At 36.5% G+C, this 21,536-nt stretch overlaps 1 protein-coding gene across 3 annotated transcripts; it reads right to left on the bottom strand.

The window, feature by feature from the left end:
* Positions 1-412: 412 nt before the first annotated feature.
* LOC117921273 (type I inositol polyphosphate 5-phosphatase 8) lies at positions 413-6,920 on the bottom strand. 3 transcript variants are annotated; one of them, XM_034839121.1, is made up of 12 exons: positions 6,713-6,920; positions 6,209-6,237; positions 5,651-5,742; positions 5,474-5,558; positions 5,308-5,385; positions 4,924-5,011; positions 4,448-4,552; positions 3,615-4,035; positions 3,315-3,511; positions 2,749-2,857; positions 2,385-2,533; positions 413-1,348 (listed from the first exon to the last, which is right to left on the bottom strand). In XM_034839121.1, coding segments are annotated over exons 1-12 (1,656 nt in total). In that variant the 5' UTR covers positions 6,715-6,920; the 3' UTR covers positions 413-1,047. The 3 variants fall into 3 exon arrangements, with proteins under 3 accessions (XP_034695012.1, XP_034695011.1, XP_034695013.1); XM_034839120.1 differs by having other exon boundaries at positions 413-1,357; XM_034839122.1 differs by lacking the exon at positions 6,209-6,237 and having other exon boundaries at positions 413-1,357.
* Positions 6,921-21,536: the final 14,616 nt, after the last annotated feature.

Here is a 21,536-nt window from a genome sequence, read left to right on the forward strand (position 1 = left end):
TGCTATATTTTAAGATTGGCTTTAAATGCTGAAACAAGTGGGCCATGAGAGGGAGATGGAGTCTAAGCCCAACTCGTTCTCAATGCTCATGGTCCGGATCTTATAATTGGACAGGACCCAGAGGCATGCTTACTGGGCCGACGACAAAGTCGGCCTCAAGGGTCGGTTTATCAAGTAGGGTGAATAATACTTACAAGTTACGGATCCAACAGATAATGGGCTCATTAGAATTTTCCATTCCTCCTATTTCCGCATCCTTGTAGCTTTCACACTTCCATTTCTTTCAAATTCTTGATTATTTGAAACAAAATAGTCCAAAATTTAGGTAGTACAAGGTCATTTGCCAAATACTTTGTTTTTGGACATTATCAAATCTACCTTATAAAATTATGTCCTCCACATAGCCAACAGATTGAAGAAATGGTAATTTTTCATTAAAATAATAACAATAATGAACAAAATTAACAAAAGGCAAAGAATGAAATGGTCATATAAGAGCCATTCATTTCTGTCTCCTTGGGCTCCCCCTTTCTCCGTCCTCACTTCCTCTATTTAACTGTAAAACCCATTTTTACACTTTTTTACACTTGAATTAGCCCTTTCTTCTTGCCAACCAAAAAAAAAAAAACCCAAAAAACCCAAAAGAATGAAAACATTCTGCAAAAGCTGATCACTATCGTTCTCTCTTGAGCACTTTAGTCAAGCCCACCATCCTCTAAAAATGTACACGGGGCAGGACCGCAGAGCCCAGGCCAAGCCACTCCTTGCACTCCATTCCTGACTTCTCAATCCATCCACTCACCAGCAACCCCCATCTGATCATGATCAGCCCCATGCATTTGCCCAATTCCTCCTCTATCCACGCGTCAAGAACCAGGCGTGACGCCATTTGCACGCCGAGCCCAGGCCTTCGGCTTGGGCAAACCCATAATGAATATCATCATCACCCATCAAGCACGCTCATCCAAACCGTTAAAAATGGCATACATGCTTGGGGTATGTAAGGCCGATATTTCTTGGTTCATGTGCCGTATCAGTGTTGTCAGTCTACTGCGCTGTGATTCTTGCATTGGTGGGTTGCTTCCCACTCAAAATGTGAGATGTTAGTTCAGAGCCGGAAGTTTCTCTGAAGCTTTGAGCCCTGGGTAGTAGCAAAAGCTCTTCAGCTTGGACTTTGGCCACACAAGTTACTGTTGTTGGTTTAGAGATGCAGGACCGCATGGGCTTGCTCTTGTTTACAACGTCCACTTGAACTGAGAACATTGCATACACTGGTCTATGGTCTGAGAACCTGGATTCTCCCCTTAAATACCACATCTGCTTTAGTCCTTCACCCTTCCACAATATCCTGTCACACCTGCCCAGCAAGAGCTTATTTTAGATTAAAGTGCAAATTGGCTGATGGATCTGAGCTTGCAATACTAATCCAGGATCCAGACCGTGACAAGAGACAGAATTAAAGTCCAAGACCCAAAAAAAACAGAGTACAATTCATTAGGAATGGCTACAAAATTTGAATGCGTACATGAACCATAAGTTCAACTTATTACGAATTTTCTCTAAACCAGAGCAAATACAATCCTTGGAACTAGATAATCTCAAGATCAAAACATAGCTAGTTATGCTGCAATGGAGTTACCTTCTTCTATGGCAAATGTTTTACTTAAAGAAAGATCATAGACCAACACCCTACTATTTCATTGCCGCGCGAACTGTCACCTAGACAAACCTGTATCCAATGTTAGGTACACTTCAATATTTCAAGGTTCCTCTTATCTCCTTCCACTGGGACAAAACTCCTATCTTGGACAAGTTATGTTCAAGGTAATTAAGAATATTACTCCCGTGTGATCTTGACTCATTCTATCATCTATAATTTAATCCCAGTGCTTTATTATATTTTGATGTCTCTCTATCTCATTCAATCAACCTATTAATATACTATAGAACAGTTTCACACGCAATTACTAAACCTTGACAGTAAATAGTTTTGGTTGACCCAAATAATATCTTGGAGAAATTTTGAACATGCCACAGTTAAAAAAATTTAAAACTCAGTTCGAATCACATCAATGATGACTGCCACCAATGAGAACCACCCATGTGGTTGAAATTTCTCTCCGGTTGCGAACCCTGGAACAACTCTCTTGTTTGTGAGAAAAAGGTTAGTACTAGAACTGTGCATGCTTAATTTATGTATCCTTTCTTTATGTTTTCAATGAAGGTCATGATTTATTTTATAGTAGGTTCAGGTTCAACTGGTGGATAGCCTAGCCAACTTAAACACGAACTTTTTGGCAGGTTGGAAAATGAACAAATGGGAATGGATAAACAAACAATTTAATTGTCTTTTCCAATTTGGTAATAGAACCTTGAAAGCTTACCAAGCAGGAGTGCGTCGTTTCTCCTTAGATTTAGAGGTGTGGACAACATAATGGTCTGAATTGGCAACATATTTGTAGGTTGGTGCAAAGTATATCCTCCCTTCTTCCCAGCCTTTGAATACTCGACCAGCTCTCTGCTCGATTTTTAGCTGCCAAAATAAACAATAGGCAAATATTAGACTAAAAGTAATGGAAAAAAGAATTTGATATTGATAATCTAGAGTGAATTCTAGTTCAATTTATTCTTTCCGTGCCAATAGTGCCAAAGTACTAAGTTAATGGCTCAAAGAGAAGTATAGGAAAGTGATTACACAATGGATTTTGAAAAATCCCTAGTTCCTAGCCTTGATCTATTAGAGCTCACCTGATCCTTCTCTAGAAGTGCTTGCCAATTATTCCTTTTAAGCAGCTCATATACGTCCCCACAACCAGATGCCAGGCGATAATTTAGATCCCCAAGCCAAATGATCTTGCTGCATAGAATAAACAAAGAAAACTTTTAAAATTTTATTTAAAAAGATCCAAGAAAAAAAAAAGGCATGGGAGTGGATGCTACAGTAACGTTATTGCCCGGTGAAAGAATGGCTTCCCAAAAAATTCTTATTGTGACCTAAAAATTTTTTGTTACCATTGAATCACAAGGCAAGAAGAAAAATACACCAGAAAAGTCATATTCACATGTATCATAGGCTATGGTTCCGAAAAAGTAGGAAAGAAAAAAAGTGTTAAGAAAAATGATATTTTTATGTTTGGTTTCGTCCTAAAAAAAAATATAAAAGAAAATTAAATATAATTCAAATTTATTAAACCTATTTTCTATTTTTCTTTCCTTCTAATTTTTTCTCATTATTAGATTTTGTCTTAATAAATTTTAATTATATTTGATTTTCTTATTAAGAGGTACAAAAGAAAGTATAAAGAGGGACTTACTCGTGTTCCAATATGCTATCAGGAGGTAGTGGCTGTCCAGGACAGCTACAAGTGGGAGAAAACCTTGTTTTCCTCAATATTTCTGTAACGTCCGAATTTCTTCTAACCTCATCACCTTGTTTCTCCCCGGAGGTCAAGTGGGTGCAAACAAAGCAGAAGGTGGTCTGATGCAATGTCATACTAATTGATATCGACCCCTGTAATACACAAAGCACCAAAAAGAAAATTCAGTGGAGTGATCCCTTTCACTGTACATGAGCTTAGAATTGAGAATGGAATGGTATCAAAACGCATACATACCTTATTTCCAAGATATCCCATGATGCCTCTCCCAACACAAGACACCCTCAAATTACTAATATGCCGCTGAAGATCAGCCCTAACCCAAACGCACAAGAAGATACCCACCATCTGCTTGCTCGCAGCCAGGCAGTAGCGGTGCGGCATTCCATTGGGAAGGCCGTTGGAGTTAGAATTAGGATTCTGATTCAGGAACGTCTGTGAATCTTCTCTCTCGAGCTCGTCCTCCAAGGAAAGGAGGTCGGAGAAGCTGACCCTGGGCTTGTCTGGGTTGGTGGCATCCTCGTAATATTGAGGAAGTTCATGTTCCTTTCTGTTTAGGTTCAGCGCCCGACGAATGAGGGAAAGCCACTTAGCAGAGGGGCCGCTGTCCTCGGCCCCCAGAACGTTGCCTGCGTTAAGAGGTACAATTTCTTGGAACCTGATTCAAAAACGGAGTAAATAAAAACCCGCACAAACTCTTTAAATTACAAAATATGCCACTCCTTTTTTCTCCCAAGTCCCACGTGTCCTAGATGTCGTCAACGAGACACAGATGTGTGGCCTCCTGGGCCAAAAAAGTGTAGGGGTAGTTGGAGTCCAGTTGAGTTGATGTTTGGGTCGCGTCAACACCGGTCCAGAACGCTAACTCCAGATGAGTTGTTCACGCTACTACAACTAGGTCTAGGCGACTATCAGCCAACCATGGTAAGAGGCTGCTGGCTAAGATATATTTTCTGAAATTTTCTTTCGTCTAACAAATACCCCCCTATTCACATTCTATCAATATCTAATCAGAGAAACAGTTAGTGAACAAAAGTAGAATAGAGGCGTTGATGGGAAAGAGAAAATACCCGAGAACGTAAATGTCGGCAGGAGCCTGAGTCGTGAACCAATCTCGGATATTCAAACCCTCGTGGGGGGTCTTCCCTCCGACATTCCATGTCCCCACCAACATCCTACACTCCATCACACCATATCAAAACACTCTATTAGTTTCCTTGTATTTACCAAAACCTAAAAGAAAAAGAGTTTCCCAAAAAAATTAGAAAAACAAAAAGGCAATCATTGCTATGCAGCAAAATCTAAATATTCCACTTTTGACTCCCAATTTCAGAGCGGCAGCGGCGGCGGCGACGACCACGACCTTTTCGTGTGGTAATCTCCGATGCGTTGCCATTATGAAATTCTGGGCAGGGTTGGGGCCCCAAGTCGAAAATGTGGCGTCTCGTTTTAATTACAAGAACTTTATTCACCTCTGAATAAAGGTATTTGAATACGGGGGTATACTAGTCTTTTCAATTACGAGGATATGATATGCTTCCCTTACCTAAGGTTGATGGACTCGTTGGTGACAGCCGACTGCAGTTCCTGAGCTCTGGGCCGTTTGAAGCCATTTCTTCCTTCCATCAACCACCCTTTAATAGTTGATATACAGCCATTAGGTCCAAATCCTCAGAACAAGAAAGACCCCTAGAGATCATACAAACATTTCGTAGACCCTTATATTTCACCGCACACGTGGCACATAAACAAACGGGGGGCCGGGGAACTTAGAATTCTGTGATTACCTTTATCTCAATCAACTAATTAAGATTGAATTAGACGGATGATATAGGACGGTAAGATTATGTACCAGATGGACGGAGAAATGCCCTAAATGCCCTAAGGCGTACGAGTCATAAGACTGTGCCGTAGCACCATTAACAAATACCTGAGACTTGATCCGGTACGATCACGCAGTAGTCTCCGTCAGAGCAACTCTTCCTTCGCTCGCATCGATTCGCCATGGCTGAAACGCAGATACAAAATAGAAAGCGCTCAACACGAATCGCAATGACACGACAAGCGAAAATTTTCATACCCGACATGGATCTTACCCTTAACGGTATAATCGGAATGAAATTCGTCGGCGCCGCTCTTTATGTTTAGCCATTTTTTCATAACCAGTTTCGGCCAAGATGACTGCGACAAATATTTTCTCGTTCAGTTCTCTCGCATCCCACATATCCAAAAAAAAAAAAATAGAAACATTTGGTTTAAGAGCAACCGCATACCTTCGGATTCTTTCCGACTTCCGTCCTCATTGCTCCAGCGTTGGATCGCAGAGGATAACACCTTACCAAAGCACAGAAACAGCAATCCAGAACTGAAAGAGAGAGGAAACCCGATTTTTATTATGGGTGTGGATTCTGCGTGAAACGGATTCTGATAATAGGTTGTGGATGGATGATTTCAAAATGGAAATTTATAATTTAAAAAATGAAAGTCTTCAAGAAAAACAAAACGGATATGTAATTTCAGAATCGAACAAGAGGAAGTGTTGGAAAAACTGGTAGTTTAAAAGGTTAAATTAGTGTTAAATCGAGTGTTCAACGGGAATAAAAAAGACCCAAGTTGCAGGAGAAATGGAGACAGCTTCCGCGGAAGAATCGTAGACGGAAAGAAAATGAAAGAAAAATACGGTTTAAATATTGAGAGAGGCGGAGTAGGCCAGCTTCATCCTTTTTCATGAAGAATATTTCTTTACAAGCTTCTGTTTGCTCTTTACAGAGGGGAGGACAGGGTGGAAGATCAACAATTAAAGAAGGAAAATATTTCAACTTTTTCTTTACCCCTGAGACGAATCAAATCTTCATTAAACCTATATATGAGAAAGTCGCTTTTATTACACAAGTATAAAAAACTCAGGGATGAAAAAGAAACTGAAAAAAGAAAACAAAAGATACAGGCAATAGAAAACCGACCGAAAGACGAAAATAAAGGAAAATTGAAACAGCAATCAGATATCCAAAACTCGATCCCAGTGGTAAATCAAAACCTTGAAATTCCAAGTATGATGTAAATGATTCACCATACAACTCAAAACCCTCAAAGTCCAAGGAACCAGAATGGGACACAAAAACAGAGCGCCGATAAATTACAAAACCAGCGCAGAGAAACGGAGATAAACAAAACCAGAATCTGGGTTTCGATAAGTTGTATCAATGACATTGCTGACTAGAAACACAAATCAAGATCACAAACCCAAAAAATAAGAAGAAAAATAAACTAGTAATTACATTGTACCCCTTGAATCTAAAGCCAAAAATAAAAACAAAAAAGTACAAGAAACTCACATGAACAAGGAGGGAATGATTCAAAGATTGATGATCAGAGCGCGGGATCAACCTGTGTGTGAGTTCGTTCTCCAAGAGCCCTTTTTTCTTCTCTTCCCGTATCGACTTTTTCTCTCGTTGTAGAAAGAGGGAAGAAAACCCAGATTTGGTAAACTGAACAGCGAAAGTGAGAATGGAGAGAGAAAATGGGAAGGGAGTTAGGAAACGCTCCTCGGAAAAGCAAAAAGGGGCGGCTGCTTCTGCATATATAGTGCCCATGTGCGAAGGAGAAAATGAAGGGGTATTTTGGTCATTCCAGAAACTACCCAAGTGTGTACTGTCAATCAGTTAGTGAGAAAGTGAAACCGAGGGTATTTTAGTAATTGACTAAAAAATGAGTCTACTGTGGACCAGTGTACGTACGTGTAAGTCGTATAGGTGTATCGTCTACTCTCGTACCAAATCCACACTCGTTCAATTTACTTTATTTAAGACCCGTAGATTTTTGCCGCACCGCACACTTTCCAGACTCGCTTCCTCTCGTAGACATCATCACATATGATTTTGAATTACTAGCCGAGGAAATTAATCTTTCTCCACTAATTTGGGCGAATTCATGAATTTTACTTTAATTTACTCAGCTATCTATGTAATATTTATCATCTGATTATATTTTTGGTCACGTAAATCTGCCTTTCATAGAATCTAAATTAATGTGTCTGATGTTTAACTTGACATATTAATTGAAATCTTAAGTGAAGAAATCTCGGCCCAAATTTTTTTATTAATGAACCAATGCACTGTGATTGGTTAAAAGTTAAAACTAATCTTCAGGACAAATATCTGCAAACCTTCATTTAACAGTGCCCTTTTCCTATTTAAGTTCGACATAAATCATAATCTAGGAAGCGGCGTTCCCCATCCAGTGGGACCAGTTAATTAAGGTTTCAATCCAGCGCGCAATTATAGAAAATCTCACCATATTTTGTTCACACAATCTACAGACTTCTTTAAGTAATGAAAATTTCCTGAATTTGTATCTCAAAAAAGCTAAAAAATTATTCATTTTATGTATGCAATCCACTCCTTCCTCCGGACAATTATTGCAGACGGTCCAAATACTTCCAAGTACCAAAACCATGCCACTATATTGGATAGGACTGGAACTGCTTAAACCTAATGTCATCGGACTAAAAACAGCTGAGACAAGAGTCCAAACAGCGGCTTAGTTGTATCCTACAAATACAGAACCCCCTGATTCTAGAAATTAAAAAAAAAGTATATAATTTTGGAAAAACGGTGGGTCAAATCAGTTAGGAGTTTGTGTACCTTCTTTCACGGCTAGTTCGTGGCGTGTGTGCTCACTTTGGGGCGCGTGGCCCCAGCTCCCGCACCTACATTGGCCCACCATTCCTTCTTTTTAGCAGAAATACCCTCGATTATTACTCTAATCGCAACGCTACCCTTGAAATACAGTGGAGCCAGAAGCAGTACAATGGTGCCGGTTTGTTATTTGGAGAGTGAAGGCGAGTGCGATGTTTGACTCTGTTTTAGTAATTTTGTGAGAGGACCAATAAAAAGTGTGCGTCGTGGGCACATGGTGTGTGCACATGGTTTTTGGATTGGTTATTTTAGATCCTCTATATCCTTTGTATTTGTTAGGACTTAGGAGAAATGTTATAGATTTGTCACGTAAATTGTACAATAATTTTATTAATTCAACTATTTTAAATTGCATAACTAGAACCATGACCCAGGGAAAGAGGAAACTAAGCAAAATTTCAAATTGAAGCTACCAGCACGTCCATATCCTGCAATGTGAGGACAAATATTAATAAGAAAATCACGTACCACCGAAATAATTTGAACCCCAGAGTCTTAAATTCGGGGGGACCATGGAGCAAAACTCTTTCACCTGGTACTCCTCTCATTTATGAGAACTCTGAGTCATCTGCTCTGCTTTAATGCCTTCCGATATGCCAGAGAAAATAAACGTTCCTGATTAATATAGCTTTTAAATATTTCCAAAGCTCCCCTCCTCCTCCTTTCAAGGCATAGCTAATTCCACTACTTTTGGAGAAGGAAAAAAAAAAAAAAGCACTGCAGCGGGCGGTTTTCACTTTTCACAAAAGCACATTCCATGGAGGATGGGGGATGCACGGATTGAGGAGGTTGGACCCACGAATCGGGGCAATAGTGGCATATGACTTTAATAGCCGTCGAATTTTATTAAGCTGTAACGATTTGCCATTTGATTTGAGTGGTCAGATGTCAAGACGTCCTGTCTGCTTGTCTCGGTTTAAATAAAGTAGCTCTGGAACTCGCAATTTGACGTTTAACTCCGAACCATTCCGGCTATCCATCCTCCTCTAACTACCTAGTTCAGATGAGAAATAAGGTCTAGTCCAAAAGTCTACCAAGTGAATCTCTTCGTCTTTTTATTCACAAACTTTAGATTATTTCTAAAAAATAAAGATGGGAAACGCTATAGATTCTTAATCTTTCAAAGAATACCAAAAACTCTTTTTAAAGAATTGAGATTATAAATCCCTCTCATTTTTGTGATAGATTTTTAAAAAATATTGATCATATTTTTCATTTTTAGAAGAAGAATTTGAGATGGTATTTGAAGTGGGCACATAATGAATATAATGAATAGTAGGTTAATTATCATGGAAAACCAACATGAATTAATTTTATGAAGATCATGTTATTGAGAACATGAGCATTAGATCGTATCCATAAGAATGCGGTTATATGATCGTGTTCTTAATAACATAATAAGTTAAGACTAGTTATCTTTTCGGATAATAAAAATATGATACGTGAATTCATAATGAAAAATAAAAACTAAGAATATTTTAAATATAATTTAAATAAAAATTCAATGGAACAACGATATTGAGTCCAATTATTTGGTCCATTTATAGTAATAATAAATTTGTTATTTATCCATCCTTAAATTAATAAAAATATCTTCCATAATCATATTATGGACCCCGTATTTCGGCTCATGCGTTTCCCACTCGATGACTAGCTTGATTTTTATTTGAAAAAATGATTTTTAGAAAAAGATTTTGAGTCACCACTTATTTTTATTTTATTTATAAATGGTAAACAAAATAGAAAAGAAAAACCCTAAGTGTAACTCCTTATTTGGAAAATGTGGTATACGAAAAACCAGATCGGGTTTGGGGGTCAGATTACTTGTCGGGAAGGTACGGTAAAGACCGTAACACCCCTTTAAGTCCCTAAAGTCGGGTCTCTACTAATAAAATGAAGCTGACGTGGCAATTGACGAGTAAATCAATGAATATCCTGAATTATCATGCACACATAAAAGTCAAGACATGCACACATAATAATGAATTTGTTATTTATCCATCCTTAAATTAATAAAAATATCTTCCATAATCATATTATGGACCCCGTATTTCGGCTCATGCGTTTCCCACTCGATGACTAGCTTGATTTTTATTTGAAAAAATGATTTTTAGAAAAAGACTTTGAGTCACCACTTATTTTTATTTTATTTATAAATGGTAAACAAAATAGAAAAGAAAAACCCTAAGGGGGTGTTTGGTACACGGGAATAGGGAGTGGGAATAGACATCTCATTCCTTTTCTCCCTTATTCCTATGTTTGGATAAATGTTAAGAAGGCGGAAATGAAATAAAAAATTATTCCGGCATAAATCAAATCCAACTTATGAGTCGGATTTGCATTCATTAAAAATAGGTGGTATTCTGATTCATTAAACCTATTTGATAATATAAAATAACCTAAATTACTATTTTACCCTCTTATCTTGTTCTTCAAACCGATGTTTATCTTCTTTGTAAAGGTAGAGATTCATTCATTATCCACTTCTTATCTTCTTTGCAAAACTAGAGACCCACTCATCATCCAATTCTCTGCAACAAGTGATTCTTCCAAATTGAATCAATTAAACCTTCCACGATATTTAAAAAAAAAAAAATCAATTTCTAATTTATAGGGTTTTGGATGTTCATTTTGATTGTTGGATCTAGGATTCGTCATTGTTTGCTGCAACTAGGTTCTGAAAACTTCCTTCTACATCTTCGATCAAGTTTACCTTATTTTCTCTTTCTTCTTCTACTTCTTTATATGTGTTTCTTCTTCTCTATAAATCGATTAATTTTTTTTATTAATTTATGTTTGGAATCTTTGATGTTTCTTTATCTTGTATTAATGGAAACTGGAGAGAAAAATTGAAATGGTTGGAAAAAGATTTTTCGATTTCACGTGTTTACAATATTGAAAATTTTTAATGGTTAGGAAAAAAATAAAAAGAAAAAAACAAACAAAAACAAAACTTTTGGTTTTTTTTTCCCCTTTGTTTATTATTATCGGCGTCTTCCTTTCCTAGTTAAAGCTATGGATTCTGCTGTCTTGCAGAAAATCTGCTGCGTTTCTGGCTCATTTTGGAACTTTAGCATGGGCCACAGTGAAGATCTCTTCATATCATTGCTATTTAACAGTAAACAAACCATTAAGCACCGAGAAACCAACATTGATTAATTTTTTTATTCCAGCTGCTATTGACAATTTATACGTTCTTATATTTTTTTTCTCTTTTTTTTCTTAGTAAAATATAATTCTATAGCTTTTTTTGCATGACAAATTATTTAAAATTTTGATAAAAAAAACGAATATTTAAACTTTTTTAAGGTTATGGATTTTATCGGATATGATACTTGTTGAAAATTAGAATAAATTTGAATTCTTTTATTTCCTCTTTTGAAAATAGGAAAAACATTTGCTAGCTTTGAGAATTTAAATATTATAATAAATATTTTTTTTTAAAAAATATAATTTTATAACTACTTAAGCAAGACAAATTATTCAAATTTTTAATAAAAATAATAATTGAATATTTGTGCATTAGGGTTATACGATTTTTTATGGTTAATTTTTTATTTATTGAGTATATATATATATATTAGTCTTATTATTTAATAACAAAAAAACCTCTCAAATTTTATTTTTTTAAAATAAAAGTAAAAATAAAAAATATTTTAAATTATATGTAAGGATATTATTGTAAATTTATTTCTTTTTCATTTCCATTCCTATTATTATCAAACATTGGAATGGAAACAAATAATCATTCCAATTTTGCATTCTTAAGTTCATCCAAATGCTAGATATGGAATCATCAAATTCATTCCATTCCACTAAGAAATAGGAAAGGAAACAAAATATTATTTCCATTCCCTATTCCGACGTACCAAACACCCCCTAAGTGTGACTCCTTATTTGGAAAAGGTGGTATACGAAAAACCAGATCGGGTTCGGGGGTCAGATTACTTGTCGGGAAGGTACGGTAAAGACCGTAACACCCCTTTAAGTCCCTAAAGTCGGGTCTCTACTAATAAAATGAAGCTAACGTGGCAATTGACGAGTAAATCAATGAATATCCTGAATGATCATGCACACATAAAAGTCAAGACATGCATAGATAACGATTAGAGGAAAACGGGTACATACCTGGGTAACGAGCCACTATGCGCTATCAATAGAGAGGGTTAGTGCACAATTTAGGAATAATCGCATGTATGTTAGAGAGTAGGGTAAATCAATCATGTATGATAATTAAAGCAAACAATCAATCAATCAATCATAAAGTCACATATGTCGGACTCCCACCAAAACTCATTTATTTTGCATGAATTAATATCACAGATTCCATTATTCCGGAATTATGAAAAAAAAAACATTCATGCCTATTAAAATCAAGATGAGCAGAAGATTGCGGGAGGAAATGGATCCGGTGAATCGCGAGTGTCTGACGAGCCAAGTTGTCTGGGGAATCTGAATTGTCGGCTGCGGATGCTCTCCGGGCAAGCGCTATCAGAGGATCCGGACATGGCTGACTGGGGAAGTTGAATCGCCCTTCTCTCTCATACGGCGTCAAGCGCCGGATGTGGAATATCCGGAGAAGGTGGAACGTCGACCGGACAGAATTTCGGATGTGAGATATCCGGAGAAGGTCGAACGTCAGCCGGACAGAATTCCTCCCCGAGTGGAATAATAAATAAATAAATAAATAAAAAGAAATGCAGGCACAACCTCTCAAATCAAAAGCATGTGATGAATCTTCTCTCAAAATTTTCCAGAACAGAGAGAATGAGTAAGTATACTCTAGGCATCGAGGATAACCCGCAAACAATCAAGAAACAGAGGAGAGCAGTTTAAAATAGTCGGTGTAAACAAGTTGAAAGCCAAGTTAGAAATCAAGCACAACATGGAGGCAAACGAACTCAGATTCCATAAGAACATAATAAAATCTCCAATGCTCGCATCCAAACACCAAAATAGAATATTAACGATATCCAAAAACAAAATAGAGAAGGTAATGAACAGGGTTCATACCTGAAAAACTTCATCGCAGATGGAAGCTCACCTGACTTCGAGCCCTGTTTTTATGACCTTTTTGGAAGATGCCCAGATTATGACCTCTTTTCCAAATGCTCTCTTCGAACTCTCCTCTCCTCCTCTCCTTCTCCCTCTCAACCCTTTTTTCCCTCTCAGCCGTTTTTTTTTCTCTCTTTCTTTCTTGGTCTCTTCTTTTTCCCAGCCACTCTTCTGCCCTCTTATTCACCGGTCAGCAAGCATGGCTTGCCCGTCCCATCTGGCCGGGATTCATGGTAAGAGAGGGGGGGGTCCCCTCACACTTCCAAAAGAATGACCAAACTCCACTCTAACAACCCAAAAGCTCTTCTGAATATTCCCCAACAGGTGTCTCCACCCCATTGCATTTCCAACCCACTACCTGATTCACTGACCACCCAACCAGGAAGCAGCATCTGGCTCTTTAAGAGCTTTCCACTTGACAAAAAGTGTGACCTACAGCAAATGAAAAAAACAAGCCCCATACGGGAGTTTACACATATACTCGCTAAACTCATGGGTAATATATCAATAATTCTCCAAAAATGTATAATTGTAAGAGAGATATAGTTTTGTGGATAAGAACGGATTTCTAAACTAGATATTTTCTGGTTTCTTTTTTAAATAAAAAAGAAAAGAAAAGGAAAGAAAGTTGTCAAAAAGATTTGATTTATCAATGAATCAACCTTTTACATTACATGAGATGAGATTCCATGGAACCTACTTTCACAATTGTACTTTCCGACCACCAAAAGGTAAACCATCGTAGAAGGGTTGAAACCATTGACCCCCAACGATAAAGGAGTCAGTCGTCCAAATTTCATCCACTATGATAAGATCAGCACGCCTAGTCATCACATTTCCACATGCCTAAAACCCTCCCTTCCAATAAACAATCTATATAATCATATCTAAAGTGATTCACCTTTTCCTAATTTATTGCGAAAATTATTCGTCTACCCCTTCATCTTAATCCCCCGACTTAAAAAAAACCTTAACAGCAATTCACCCACAATGTTGAAATGCCCATCTTCCAAACAGGACAGAAAAGGTGGTTGGGCGATCATACCCTCCACACAAAAAGTCCAATTGGTCTCTGTGGCAGCAGCCAATCCCCGCACCTCACTTGGCACCTTTCAATTTCGCCAACCCCAATATTCCCATTAAATATGAAAAATTATTCACCATCCATATTTAAAAATATTGGAATTGTAATTAAGCTGTAGGGTATGATGGCTCCGCACCTTTTTTGACTGGGGAAATACGTATACAAAATATCTCAATTTTCACGGTACTGACATGTGTCGAGTGATTATGGCTCGATAATTCTTTTATTAAGCACAAACTCAAATACATCGACCCTGCCCAAATTATTGGGTTAGGCTTAAGACTTTAGGATTATCTTAAGAGTGGATTTGGCTTTTTAGGTGTCCTAATCACGCACTTCTTCATGAGATTAAAAAAAAAACGAAGGAAAATGAAGAATTGAAGCCTCGATTAGGAGTTTATAATTATAGTATTGGTCGATGAAATTTGGAGCTTGGGAACAAAGTGACATGATCAGACTGTGGCAAGGGGACTTGTGGCCTGCTCCAAGTGGTGGAGAAGATTGTTCAAATCATGCCTACAACCTAACCCAATACCCCTTGACTTCATCAAATAAATATTGGTAAAATCCCTTATGGGGAGGCATGGGAACGATTTTCTTGTAATTAAGTGTTTTTCAATCTAGCTGGAGAGCTTCATGGATCTCTCTCTCTCTCTCTCTCCCTCCCTCCCTCCCTCCCCCATAACCACTAATCTCTCTTTCACTCCATAATCACTCAAATTTAAATTTAAACTCCTATCGAACCATATAAATAACATGAAAGGTTTTCAATCCAGCTGGAGACTCTCTCTCTCTCTCTCTCTCTCCCTCTCTCTCTCTCCATAATCACTAATCTCTCTTTCTCTTCATAATCACTAAAATTTAAATTTAAACTCCTATAGAACCATATAAATAACATGAAAGGTTAAGTTTGATCCATTAGAATATATTTTCTATTTTTAAAAATGAAAAATAATAATTCTAAAATAAAATAAAAACTCTTATATAAAACAGATAGATCTATTTTAAAGTTTTATCTCCTATCTTTAAAAATTATTACCTTTATAATACAAAGAAATTTTATATTTTATATAAAAATTATTATTATTACAAAATGTATAATTAATTTAATTTAGAATATTTTAATGTTTAATAAAAAATATATATAAATCAAACCTTTTTATATTTTAAAAGCGGATCTTAGCCCATCAATACCTTATACGAGCTTTTGAAAAATATTGGAGGGCGTGATTTTTTCATTAATTTATAAGATCTATACTTTGCAAAATAATCCTAGTTTAAATTGAAATGACCACAGTGGGAAAACGTTACAATCACAAAAAGCAATTTTCAATAATAAATCACTAAGGCCTACGTTACTTTTAGTACCACGGTTGATCAGCATGCACGAATATATTATTATTGCCGCAAAGCTATTTAATGACACGTATCAATAGGTCATTTTCCTCTGAAAACTTTTTTGACTAAAGCATTAACTAGTGTATGGGGAACAAAATCCATAACTAGGCACATGGTCGGTCCAAATATTATTTGTTTTCTTTACTAATCACACATCATCCTTCCGCGTTCTGGTCATTAGAGAGAGGGGTTAAGGGGAGATTAGTCGTAATGTTAGATATTTAAAATGTGATGTTAAGTGAATTGTCTCTTTGCTTGAAAACAAAACATGATTCACGTAGTAACTTTAGATATTTAAGCTCATTATAGTTATTCTAAGCATTAGTTAATTAAATGTCTAATTAATTCATAAATTGATGTACAGTGAATGGCTCTTTGAAGATATAGTTATATTCTAAGCTGTCTCATCACTAAGGTGACAAAATCACACAAGCGACATTAACTTTTGATTATAAAAGGTAAAAGTTCATGTAATTATTTTGATTAATTTAAAAGTTAAAAGTTTTAAATAAGTAGAGTTTAATTTTTTATTTTTTAATTTGAAACTGAAGTTTCAATTATCAATTAAAGTTTTGGTTAAAAATTAAAGTCTTGCTTATCAATCGCAGCTTCAAATTTTAATTTAAAACTTTAATTATCTGAGATTTGAGTTAAAAAAGGAAAATTCAATTTTCAACTGAATTTTTTTTAAAATTCAATTTTCAACTGAATTTCTTTTTAAATTAAAATTTTAATTATTAATTAAGACTTTATTTTTATGAGAGGATGATTTGGGTGTTCATGTGGTAGGAAAGAGTTCATATCTAAGTTTTAAAATAAACTTAAAATGTACATTTTTATGGTCAAACAGGTTATTTTGACCTAAAGAGATTTTATTTTTCAAACATTGTTATTATTATTATTATTATTATTATTATTATTATTATTATTATTATTAGGGTGTAAGAGGTACATGCAACTGGCTCTCAAAGCAAGGCATGTTGAAAGGGAGGCTTCACTGGGGTCGAGGTAAATACTTAGAAATAAGGACAAGCACTGAGTTGGTGTATAGGTTGATATTCAAAGGTTGACATTTTAAGAATGTTCACATTTTGATTGTCCATACATGCAATAATTCACATGTCTTGTACATGTTGGAGTTGCAAAAAGCCAGTGAAGTATCTTCTCAGGAAGCTCTTCCATCAAGGGTCTGTATATGAATTAATATGATTGACTTGTGATGATAATTTATTGATCAAAACCACCATTAATGAACACTATAATTCTCTTGCTATTGACTCACCCTCATGTGGCCAGGCTAGGCCTCAGCTGACACATGCGTGGGTAGTCGCCAAGTTGGGGTTGTATTATCCTTCAGGTTTTGAGTTGTTTAAATATATAGTGAGGTGAAAATTCAGCCTTTCCTCTTCTGTAAACCCTTAAGTGCTTTCTACATGGGGAAATATATATGAAAAAGGTTGAGCAATCCAGTCCCAACCAATTATTAAGTATGCATGACCATTATTAGGGTGAAGTGTCCTAATCATGAGATCCATAAACTAAAGGTATAGCCATGAGGGGATCCTCCAAACTTTATATTATCATTACAGTAATGAGTTTTGTGATGTGCCAACACTCAGAACTGGGTGCCATGGCCCCCCTCCTGTAGTGCTTCAATGACCCATGTTCTGGTTACTTTGAATCATGCCCTACCCCAAGAAAGTGAACCTAAAAACCATATCTATGGGGCTCTACTTTTATTTCCACAGAGTTATGATCATTTCCATGGTCGTGATAATGATTCCATCTTATAATCGGTAATTTAACTCCATTAATAACTTAACCAAGAGATCCAAATTGGGATCAGCCGTTGAGGTCACATCACCGGCAAACAATTTCTAAAGCGGAAGAGCTTTCATTATTAGCTGGGTTGAAGACCTTGATGGATGATGTTATTTTTGGAGTGTGTGTCCGTAGTCGCTCCAAGTTGCGCTTAATTTAAACCACTTTTTGATAATAGAATAATCTTTCATAAGGCATAGACTAAGTATAGAGACACAAAGCTTCAAAAGCGACTCCATCGATCCATCATTTTCCATGAAAACTGTGTTTGACGAGAGCAATACAAGTATATGAATCAAAGAAAGAGAGATTAATAAATGAAACCTCGTGGGGCACGGGTCCATTATTATCGATTAGCGTCTTCTTTATCGTAGGAACCTTCTACATTGAAGCATTTACAGAGAGGTGGTGGATGGTGTGGATGCCTAAGCAATGACGTAGTTAGGGTTTAAGCTTGAGTCTTGATCAGAAGCCAAGTTGAATGTGATTGATTCATGTAATATACCTTAATAAGACACAAACTATGACATTAACTTTACTAAAAGAAGCTCTCATAAATTGACTTCAAAACAACAGCCGACCCATCATTAAATTATACATGTCTCTTGCCTCCCAACACTGACTCGGGGAGTCATGGTGCTGCAACTTGGGCATTAGTAAATTTGCTTATATTGGCAGCTTTCATAAACCAACTTTTAACTACCCTCCACTCCTTCACCATTAAACTATACAATGATTATCATTACTGGACAAAAGAATAAGCCTCAAAGCCCATATATACATAAAATTCTCGGATATCGTGATCATCCAAAAAGCCTTCAATTGTTTGTGGGAAATTCCTCTACTCACCGACTTCAGCAACATCCCTTTTCTTTAATACTATAATCAAGTATTTTTCACTTTCTGTAGTGTACAGAACTATGATACAGTACCCAACTTATTGGCTGAGAAGATGACCTTAAAGATTTTAACTGTTGCTTATTTTTTTCACAGCCATTTTCTGTGGCTTCTGAAAGTTGATACAGTGGTTAAATACGTCGGGCATCATTTATGTGTAAAAGGGAAAAAATAGAAAGACTTCTTAGGGGATATATAGAAGATATTCTTCAAAGATTGATTGGAAGCTAGTGTGGGTTAAGACTGACGGTGGGGTGAGACTTTTAGAAGGAACCTTGTGGTGCACATACATTTAAACGGCAAGGCCTCTCGAAGGACCTCATTTGTCAAACATATCTGCGTGATCTTCCATCAAGAAAGAATCAGAAAAGGAAATTATAGAAAATATTGGTCAAAGTCAAAGAAATAAGTGATTAGAATCGTCGGAAAGGTTGACTTTTTGTAACGATCTAGTGGCTCTGGATCTAAGGTCTCCAACCGTGAGATCCCCGCTGCTCGCCACGCAAGAGCCACATCATTTAGGCATTGTGGATTCTCATCCACTAGTTTTTTAAGTTAATAACGCTTAAAAGAATTCTCTGCGTCAAGGTGGGTTTGCAATTTGCAATCGGCCCAATTCTAGTTACACTTCTGCCCATCTAAGCGAGGTTGTACTGATCCAATAATTTCGAGAATCTTCTAAACATTAAACCATTTCAACTTGTAAGTCGCATTCTCACGTGGCAAGTAGTGCCCTCCACGTCAAGGGTGTCGAATGCAATTGAACCGAAAGTCACAATTATCATCTAAAGAAGACCATACGCTAAAAACGAAGGAAAAAAAAAAAAGAAAAATATCAATGTTATCATAACCGAATCACATATTGAATCGAAAAAATTATCAGTTCATCGAACCGATGATGTCATAAATATATATTTTATATTTTAATAAAAATAAAATATTAAAAATATATAATTAAAAAGTAAATAATATTTATAATATTGCTTATTCATTTTTATATAAAGGTATTAATGGTTTAAATTTATTAAACAAAATATATACAATAAATATGAAAATATATTTAAAATGGTAAAAAAAGAAAAAGAAAAGTTGGATTTAAATATAAAAACAAATTAAAAATGAAAAAAAAAGTGATTTATGTATATATATATATATTATTTTTTGAAAAAGTCTATGTAGTTGTTTTCTGTTAAATATTAACACAAACAAAGATAGAGTATAGTAAAGTAATTATGTTTATAACGAGCTTGTGGTCCGTGGTTTAAACCCTCTTGTTGCAGCTTGTAGGAAAAAAGTTCATTTTCGCTTTTAAATCCCTTTACCTTATCCCACATTTGAAGTAAGAGAAAAAATAAAATGCTTTATAAACCTCTTCCCAACTAACTTAAGCTGGGTGGTCAAGCCAAGTGGTTGTTGGATCTTATGACACAGCCCTTGGTTAAGGGCTCATTTTGTAGGATGGGTGTAGACATTTAATATTGGGCATTAGAGAGAATATAATCCATTTTGTCAAAAAAAAAAAAGGGTAGACAATTAATGTTGGGCCGTGACGGAGTGGCCCACTTAGTAAAAAAAATATGGGGGTGTTCAACCTTCAAAATCTGCCCGGCCCAAGCGATTCGACTATTCAAGTGGTTCAACATCGATCCAATTGATAGCTGGCCCAAAAACCTTCAAAATCTGCTCTGCCCAAGCGATTCGACGATTCAAGTGGTTCAACACCGATCCAATTGATAGCTGGCCCAAAAAGGGTAACCGAACCCAAAACACTGAGGAAAACATTTTGAAAGTTGGGTGGTCAAGCCAAATGGTTGTTGGACCTTATGACACAGCCCTTGATTAAGGGCCCATTTTGTAAGATGGGTGTGGGCATTTAATATTGGGCATCAGAGAGAATATAAGCCATTTTGTCAAAAAAAAAAAAAAAAACAAAGGTAGGCAATTAATGTTGGGGCGTGACGGAGTGACCCACTTAGTAAAAAAAAATATGGGGGTGTTCAACCGCTCGATTCTTCAAAAATCGTCCAGCCCGAGCGATTCGACAATTCAAGCGTTTTAACATCGATCCAATTGATAGCCAGCCCAAAAGGGGTAATCGATCCTAGACCGTCGACCGGTTCGATTTTTAAAACACTGAGGAAAACAATCATTATTTAAAGGTACATTAATTAGAAATGGAACAAATGATATCAAAGTGGTTGTTGGACCTTATGACACAACCCTTGGTTAAGGGCCCATTTTGCAAGATTTAAGTCAAGTGGTCGTTGGACCTTAAGCTGGGTGGTCAAGCCAAGTAGTTGTTCGACCTTATGGCACATCCCTTAGTTAAGGGCCCATTTTGCAAGATGGGTGTGGGCATTTAATATTGGGCTGTGGAGAGAATATAGCCCATTTTGTCAAAAAAAAAAAAGGGTAGGCAATTAATGTTGGGCTGTGAGGGAGTAGCCCACTTAGTAAAAAAAAAAGAAAAAGGGGTGTTCAATCGTCCGGTTCTCTAAAAACCGTCTGGCTTAAGCGGTTCGACAATTCAACCATCCGCTCAAGCGGTTCAGCACCGGTCCAATTGATAGCCGGCCTAAAAGGGGGAACCGAATTTCTTTCGTGACCGGTCTATTTTTTAAGACAATGAGGAAAACATCATTATTTGAAGGTGCATTAATTAGAAATGGAACAAATGATATCAAAGGCAGCAGCCATTACCTGCAACCCCATCCGTATAATAAAAGAGGTCCTTTATTTTGCTTACAGCAGTTTATCTGTTACTCGGAAACGCCATGCATGGTTGACTTAGGTTTTCTTTCTTTCGTAATTACTAGTCCCGCTCCTCTGCTATAGATATTGTCTGAATGAGCAATGTTGCTACAAATGGCTATTTTAATTGGCTGTGCAATCCATGGGAGACGTAACAGTGAACTTTAAAGTGGAAAATATTTATACGGTGAAGAGAGAATGCCGGTTTTCATGGATTTTCACAAGTTTTTGCTGCTCCCAACCAAAGTAACAGTTGTAAACTAGGAGATGAGTTTTCAATGGATGATAATGGCAATACCATGAGAGAAAACAAGGAAGAGAGCTAGAAATAAAGAGAACATAAATAAATGGTTTGTTTGGTAATTGTTATAAAAAATAATTCTAAAAAATACTTTTTTAAAATAATTTTTAAAGTTATTCTCTAACCTTTATAGGACAAAAGTCTGTTTGAAAATT

This window comes from Vitis riparia, chromosome 8 (assembly GCF_004353265.1).
Source record: "Vitis riparia cultivar Riparia Gloire de Montpellier isolate 1030 chromosome 8, EGFV_Vit.rip_1.0, whole genome shotgun sequence".
Taxonomy (NCBI): Eukaryota; Viridiplantae; Streptophyta; class Magnoliopsida; order Vitales; family Vitaceae; genus Vitis; species Vitis riparia.

What these genes read in the sequence shown, in the direction of transcription:
- LOC117921273 (XM_034839120.1), bottom strand. An exon ending in CGTACCGGATCAAGTCTCAG is followed by an intron (nt 5,012 to 5,307) that starts GTATTTGTTAAT and finishes CAACTATTAAAG; the next exon opens with GGTGGTTGATGGAAGGAAGA. An exon ending in GCCGACATTTACGTTCTCGG is followed by an intron (nt 4,036 to 4,447) that starts GTATTTTCTCTT and finishes TTTTTGAATCAG; the next exon opens with GTTCCAAGAAATTGTACCTC.